This window comes from Scardinius erythrophthalmus, assembly GCF_964197995.2.
Source record: "Scardinius erythrophthalmus genome assembly, chromosome: 6".
Taxonomy (NCBI): domain Eukaryota; kingdom Metazoa; phylum Chordata; class Actinopteri; order Cypriniformes; family Leuciscidae; genus Scardinius; species Scardinius erythrophthalmus.
This window is the reverse complement of record NC_138226.1, coordinates 46,791,788-46,799,133: the sequence shown is the minus strand read 5'-3', so window position 1 is coordinate 46,799,133 and position 7,346 is coordinate 46,791,788. Positions and strand designations below refer to the sequence as shown.

General features: G+C 41.0%; 1 protein-coding gene across 3 annotated transcripts; it reads right to left on the bottom strand.

Moving 5' to 3' along the window:
• Positions 1 to 485: 485 nt before the first annotated feature.
• LOC308691954 (fish-egg lectin-like) lies at positions 486 to 3,005 on the bottom strand. Of its 3 annotated transcripts, none has more exons than XM_081367562.1 (7): positions 2,977 to 3,005; positions 2,496 to 2,576; positions 2,004 to 2,090; positions 1,619 to 1,846; positions 1,225 to 1,436; positions 881 to 1,005; positions 486 to 765 (listed from the first exon to the last, which is right to left on the bottom strand). In XM_081367562.1, the coding sequence occupies exons 3-7, from the start codon at positions 2,059 to 2,061 to the stop codon at positions 621 to 623; spliced, it is 768 nt and encodes a 255-aa protein (XP_081223688.1). In that variant the 5' UTR covers positions 2,062 to 2,090; positions 2,496 to 2,576; positions 2,977 to 3,005; the 3' UTR covers positions 486 to 620. The 3 variants fall into 3 exon arrangements, with proteins under 3 accessions (XP_081223688.1, XP_081223690.1, XP_081223689.1); XM_081367564.1 differs by lacking the exon at positions 2,977 to 3,005 and adding an exon at positions 2,805 to 2,911; XM_081367563.1 differs by lacking the exon at positions 2,977 to 3,005 and having other exon boundaries at positions 2,496 to 2,750.
• Positions 3,006 to 7,346: the final 4,341 nt, after the last annotated feature.

The window sequence follows — 7,346 nt, the reverse complement described above, 5'->3', positions numbered from 1 at the left end:
CTGAAGCTAAAACATGTTTGCTTGTTGCACAAAAATAATGATAATTGGTTCTCGCACATCAAGCACACACGTCTGAGCTTCTGTTTACCATTAAAGTGCATAACATGGAAGAAAAAATTCTAAAATGTATTACTTTTCAAGTAAAAAGCACTGTTTTTTTTTCTTCAAGTAAAAGTTCAAGTAGTCAGTTTAAATTGTTCTTGAGTGAAGTTCAAATCCCCCAAAATCTTAAGTAAGCTACAGTAATCAAGATAAATTATCCAAGTATTTTACACCTCTGATATTAACCCCATCGTACCTCACCACACGGCTTTACATTTTTGATACATTTTAAAAGATGCATAAACATATAAATTCTCAGGCCTAAGAAATAAAACAACTTGAATGATATTTTAATTTTAAATGGTGTGAATTTCCACGGTAGAGCTGGACATATCCTGCTCTTCACTTTGTGAACCACTAAACCAAATAATTACAGATAAAATGAATGCTACAATTAATGCTTTATTGATTCAACAGCAAACCGGAGAAGAGAAAGTACAGTTGACAGTACAGATAGAAAGCGTTTAGATTTCTATTTTGAAAACATTAACAAGTTGAGTTCTTCTGTTGCTGACAGACTATAAAGTACATCTACGGATGGAGCCGTCAACACAGACGACCCACAGAAATCCCAGGTCAAAGCTCACATGTTTGTGGCCTTTAGGACAGACAACCATTGAGATCCAGTCTTTGCCAGCAGGGTTGGATCGAGTGACGCCAGTTCTGCAACAGACGAAAATGGTTTCTTGAGCAGCGTTTCATTTACGTCAGAAGATCATTCTTGGAAGTTCATCACTTTTTTTAATGCCACATTGAATATGATGAAGGTTCTATTTACCTTTGGTATAAGTTCCCTTGAGAGTTGACACCAAAGACACTTCCATCAGTTGCTACTTCAATCATGGACAGAAGTCCAGGAATATTCACAAAGCCGGACCCGGAACAGGCATTACTAGTCACATCCTGCACCAGACCCAAAGAGACACAAACCAGTCAACCATAATAAAGTCACATGAAATAACTGTGTTCGCTACTTCCACACCAGTTTCTTTATTTCTTTAGTTATGTCAGAAAAAAAATCTTTAGCATGAAGTCTACTTTATTCACACTGGTTTTTACTTTTAAGAACTTGGTATACTTGGACTTGAACTCAAGCCCCTGAATTTAACATTATGACATTACCTTCAAGATGTAGATTTGGTCAGCGCTGTTCACTCCCCAACAGCTGTACGGGCCACAGCTGAAATACTTCAGCTTTCCATTAATTTGAACCCAAGGAATAGTGCTGGATGGCCAATTGTTGTTTGCATCCATATTTAAACAGAATATGTCATCATTCATATTGACACCTGCAATGATCTGATCACCTCCAGCGTCCACCTGTTTGAGAAGGCCTAACAGTACAATCAACAGGTTGGATGAAAGATTAGTCAGTTTAACTGGAAGAATAACAATAAGGTTATTGGGACTGTGGTTTAAAAACAATGACTCCAAACTAAAATCACAAACATTAATAACAGATTAAACATATCTTGTGATTTCTGTAATTTTACGCTCTACAAAGTCAGTCTCTTACCTCCAATCTGCACAAAGCTGCCACCCAGCAACTTGAAGATCCAGTTTGTTGCACTCACCCCGAGCAGACCAGCAGGGCCAACACTGAGGTGCTTTAGAGAAATGCCAATCTTTGTGAAGGCATTATTATTTAGGACAAACACTTCATTTTGATCGTTCACTCCAACCACTGAACCAGATCCAGCATCAATCTGCTTCAGTGTGCCACTCATCACTTCACAGTTTAAAGCTACGAACACACGGTGCAAAATAAGAGATAAATATAGATACTTTTAGTATGAATTTAAAAAAAACATGAATTGGGAAAAAAGGATATGCCTATATATAGCCTATATACAGTATACATAATAATACATTTAAGTTCCCAAATCACATTAGTAGCTTACCCAGAGTGTAAAGGAACTGGCAGCTGAAGAGTAGCAGGATGCTCTGATAAACCTTCATTGCTCCACAACACAGTTTGTTGCTTGGACCTGTTCATAAGCAGAAATCATTTAGAAGTAAATTCAACAGACCATAAGCAAGGATAAAACATGATCAATATCAAAACCAATAAACATATACCCTATTTGATCAGTAGTCCTTTCGGACGCTCATTTCCGCCATGGGGGAGTCAGAATTGCGAGTTCATATCCCACAATTTTGACCTTTTTTCCCTCTCTCAACTGAGATATAAACTACATAATATAAATTATACTACACTATATAAATATATACTACACTATATAAATTACCTTGTTTAGTTTTTAATTACCTGCATGGCGGAAAAACGCTTCCATACCTTTCAACGAATTAAACACGGACATAACGTTACATGATATATGATATACTGACAGCAGTACATGTGGACTGTCACTGCTACACCAGATTCTCCGTACCTTCTGATCTGTTGACCCTCTGAAAACCTCAACAACCCCTGTGATGTATGGCAGCAGCAGCAGCAGCAGCACAAGATATTTCTGGAGAATGATCAAGCAGACACAGAACCAGTGTAATACCATAACATTCTCAACTTTATTAAGGAAGATGGGTCGGTTTTATACACACACGATCAGGCAATAAGATCAAGGATGTCCTGGGCGTCCAATCACAGTGAGTAAATTCTCACCATATTTGGCATATTAAGAAATAGGCTATAGTAACAAGAGATGTGTGTGAGAAAATGTATGTGCGCATCTTGAGTTTACCAGTTTGTCCAAGGTCTAGTTCTTGTTTGTCTAGATGTGTCGATGTGCACGTAACATTATTGAAAGAAGAAGTTACATACAGACAGTGTCTTACACAAGAACAGTCAAAAGTGAAGTCTAAGCAATAAGAAAATATTAACACACCCTCACACAGTGAGTGTTGCGCACTCACCAGAGTTCTAATCACCGCACCTGCACCTCATTACCAGATCATCAGGATTGCATTTATTGTCAAGTCAAGTCAAGTCAAGTCAAGTCAAGTTTATTTATATAGCGCTTTTCACAACATAGGTTGTATCAAAGCAGCTTCACAGTAATAAATTAAAACAATACATCAATGTTTGTTTCTAGTGGAACGTCCACGTTTGGTAATGCTGATCAATAGTATCGTTTATAATGTCAGAAAACAACTCAAGGTCCAGTTAACCGTCCGCAAAGACCTGTCCCTTTAGTTACTGTTGCTGCGTCCGACAAGCCATGGCTCTCTCACGCCACACATCATGTTCTCACCTAGTGAAAAATACATTGTGGAGCAAAGAGGATGCTGACAACGTGCCAACAGACAGGACAGACCAGGTTACTAAAGTCTCAACTTTCAAATTTTGTTATTTAAATTTTCTTTTCTTTTTTTGTAACAATAAATACCTCTTTGTGGCTCTTTAATGTGTCGTGACAGATCGCTGTAGTGCCTTAGTTAAAGCTGCTCATGAACCGATCATCTTTTCCTTCTAGTTAATTTATAGCATCAAATAAACATAAATAAACATCAGAAGGAATGCTGTTTCAACTGTGGAAAGATGTCAGTACACACTGTTTTTCAAGTTCAAGTCCACCAACGTTAATCTACTAACTCTCCTGACTGCTTTGTCGGACAAAATGGCGGATTCAGCGGATGGTCAAATGGCCTGTCAATCATACTCCTGGCGAAGGGTGAATTGCGAGTGCAACAAAAGGTTATTTTATAGTGTAGAAAAATAAAGCAAAGCAAATGTTCAGAAGTTGTCATGCAGCCGAAGCAGTCCCTAATAGCACGGAGACTGCAATGGGCTGAAGTAATCCACACCAGGCAAGTAAATCCACACAATGGCTGGATGCAGACACAAGGAACAGAGAACAAAAGATACACTGGTGAGAACAACGACAGGATATAAGCAAACAACGATCTGACAACAAACATTGCAAAATGTGAGGCAGATATAGCTGATTAACTCGTCAGCACAGAGGTTGCTAGGCAACGCTAACAAGCAATCACACCAGCGACAAACAGACATGCAGAGATGAACACACAGAACTATGAACCGTGAAAGTACCCCTCCCCTAAGAGCATTTCCTGGCGCTTTCAGGGGAGCTTACCTGGCGATTGTAATCATCGATAAGGGACTGATCCAATTTGTCTCCTCTACTCCTCAAACTCCTCTACTCCAGGCCGTAACCTTCTCAGTCCACCAAGTACTGAAATCTACGTCCCCTCTGCCTAGAGTCCAGAATACGTGTACCAAATATGCAAATATTCCCCATCTATGAGTCGCAGCGGTGGGGGAACCGGGGCAGGCGGATTAATGGTGGAATGGATCTGGTTTTAATTTGGAAACATGGAAGACGGGATGAACTTTCCTGTACGCTGGAGGAAGTTTGAGGCTGAATGCAACTGGACTAATAATCTTGGTGACAGGAAACGGGCCAATGAATTTATAACGGTGGTGGCCGCCCTAACTTAAATAAATATTTTAAAGAAAAAACCTTCGGGCGCCAGACAGGATTAAACCTGTCAAAAATTAACTTAACCCAGGATAGCAGAAAAATAACCACCTGTTACACAACAAATTATAATAATAACCCCAGGAAAAAGGTCATTTCACAAGGAATATTTATTCTTCCATATGTTCAAAATCATAATTCACACAGAAAACGAAATGGGCAAAAAAATAAAACAAAATAAGAAATGAAGTTCTCAGCGGTCTCCTTTGAGATCCGAGCCCCGTGCCGGAAACCGACCGCGTCACGCTAATCCACGTTCGCAGATTCGTGTCCACATTCATTCACAAAAAATGTCCATAAAAAAAGAAAAGAGAGAACAAAGAAAACATTGGATAAACATCTCATAAATCTTGTGGTAAATCACCAACATTAAATCAACAGCAACAATAATTTTAACGGCCAACAACAATTATAAACAAAACACTAAGCACACAGAATGTGCGAATATGAAAGCTATGCGAGTGGGTGCGTGCGTGTGTTGCAGTGTGTGTAATGGCGGCGCAGAGGTACTGACCACGTTTGCAGGTATTGAAGGCACCAATGAGTATCGCGGGTCACCAGACACCAAGATAAGTGGATAAGCGGTTTTTGCCTTGTCTTCAGGACAGCTCATGACAGTTGGTCTGGAAGTGCAATGCTTCAGTCACGCACCAGACATACACGTGAAACAGCTGATTGACACGCAGCCGTCTTTCCACCATAACCTCACTCATACGGGCAACCCTCATGTGCAAACAAACGGATGACGCTTCTGATTCAGGTACGACACGCTCCCTTTAAATACAACTCCCTTCCGTCGTTAATTGACACACTCCACCCATAAACAAGCTAAAATGAAAGTGAAAGTAACCCATGTTGTGGGACAGATTCTCTTGTTTGCCACACTCTCCCCTCCTTAGAAAAAAAACAACCTATGGTTGTTTAGAAGAGAGAAAACTCAGATTAAAATCCTAGAAAATCTTCGTCATCAGAGGATTCTTGAAATATATCCAGGAGTTTTTCCTTTTCTTGTATCTCCAATTCCTCAGCCGTTGGATAACACATTTTTATGTTGCAAACGTGAGCTGTACGTTCATCTTCTCCAGTGTCTTCAAGGGCTATTTGATAGTTCAATGGACCCAGCTGCTTAATAATGCGGTAAGGACCTTTCCATTTTTGTGCTAGTTTTGCGCTAAATTTACGCTGTGCATTAGACTGTGGAAAGTTACGCAACCATACTCGATCCTTGCTTTTGAATGTTACATCTCTCCTATTCTTGTTATAGTTCCTCAGTTGTCTCATTTTGGCTTTCTTGCTGTTTTCTTTGGCTTGAGTTTGCAGATGATGAAGATGATGCACTACATCATATGAGGCGGCGTCTGGGGTTAGATTAGGCCCAGAGAGTATTTTGTCCATTGGACTTTGGAGTTTTCTACCCAGCTGGAGTTCTGCTGGGGTTAATCCAGTGGTCTCTTGAACGGCTGAATTAAGGGCGAATCTGAATTCTGGTAAGAACTGGTCCCACCTCTGATGGTTGTCGTCCACATAGGCTGCCATCATGCTCTTGACATTTCGATTAACTCTTTCGGTTGGTTTGGGGATGATAGGCTGTAGTTAATTTGGGAATAACACTCCAGTTCTCACATAACTCTCTGAAAACAGATGAAACAAACTGAGCGCCTCTGTCTGAGAGAATGAAGTCTGGTATGCCCCACCGTGTCAGAATGTCTTTTCTGAAGATGGACGCAACATTCTTCGCTGTGGCACTCCGAATGGGGAACAACTCAACCCATCGAGAATAATAATCAACAAAGACCAGCAGGAATTAATTTTGATTTGTGCTACGTGGCAACGGACCCATGAGGTCGACTCCCATCATTTGGTTTGGGCGGCTTGTTGTGATTTGCTGTAGTTTTCCAGCAGGCTTCCGGTTATCACTTTTCAGAGTTTGACATTTAACACAGGTCCTCACATGCTGTTTCACCGCTGACCACATGCCTGGCCAAAATGCTACTTCCTGAAGTCGCTTATAGGTCTTGTAGATTCCTCCATGGCCACAGATGGGAGTGGAGTGAAAGTACTGGAGAAGGGTGGATCTGAGACTGCTGGGAATGTAGATTATGTAATGCAGTTGGTTATTTGTCAGGTATGTTTTGTGATACAATTTGTCCTCAATTATTTCGTACTGGTCAATCAGACTGGCACAATTATCTGCAACTGCTTGCAATAATTTTGTAACTTCGGGGTCTTTGTGCTGTTCTTCCCACAGGACAACATCTGATACAGGCAGTGCTGGATCTTTTCCGCTGGTGTACAAGTTGCATCCTGGGGTAACCGAAGATCTGGATAGAGCATCCGGAGCTACATTTAGCTTCCCTTTTCGTTACTCAATAACAAAATCGAATTTCTGCAATCGCAGAACCCAACGAATGAGGCGGCTGGTGGTTTTCGTGGAGTTCATGACCCATTGCAGCGCAGCATGGTCGGTAACAACTGTAAAAAGCTTGTGCTCCAAATAATGTTGCCACTTTTCCAGGGCCCAGATAACTGCAAGACATTCCTTCTCCGTTGCAGTATAATTGAGTTCGGCCCCAGTCAAGGTTCGGCTTGCATAGGCTATGACCTCCTCTCTGCCTAAATCCCTCCGTTGTGCTAATATGGCACCCAGGCCGATGTCACTGGCATCGGTGTAAACAATGAATGGCCGCTGAAGATCGGGATGGCCCAGAATTGGAGGTGAGGTGAGACAAGACTTTAGCTGGTCGAAAGCTTGCCGACACTGAATTGACCATTGAAAGCTATGTC

Excerpts from the sequence above, each read along its gene's own strand:
- LOC308691954 (XM_081367562.1), bottom strand. The coding sequence starts at position 2,061 with ATGAAGGTTTATCAGAGCATCCTGCTACTCTTCAGCTGCCAGTTCCTT. Across the intron at positions 1,847-2,003 it reads CCAGTTCCTTTACACTCTGG|CTTTAAACTGTGAAGTGATG; the intron begins GTAAGCTACTAA and ends GTGTGTTCGTAG. Across the intron at positions 766-880 it reads CAAGGGAACTTATACCAAAG|AACTGGCGTCACTCGATCCA; the intron begins GTAAATAGAACC and ends CGTCTGTTGCAG.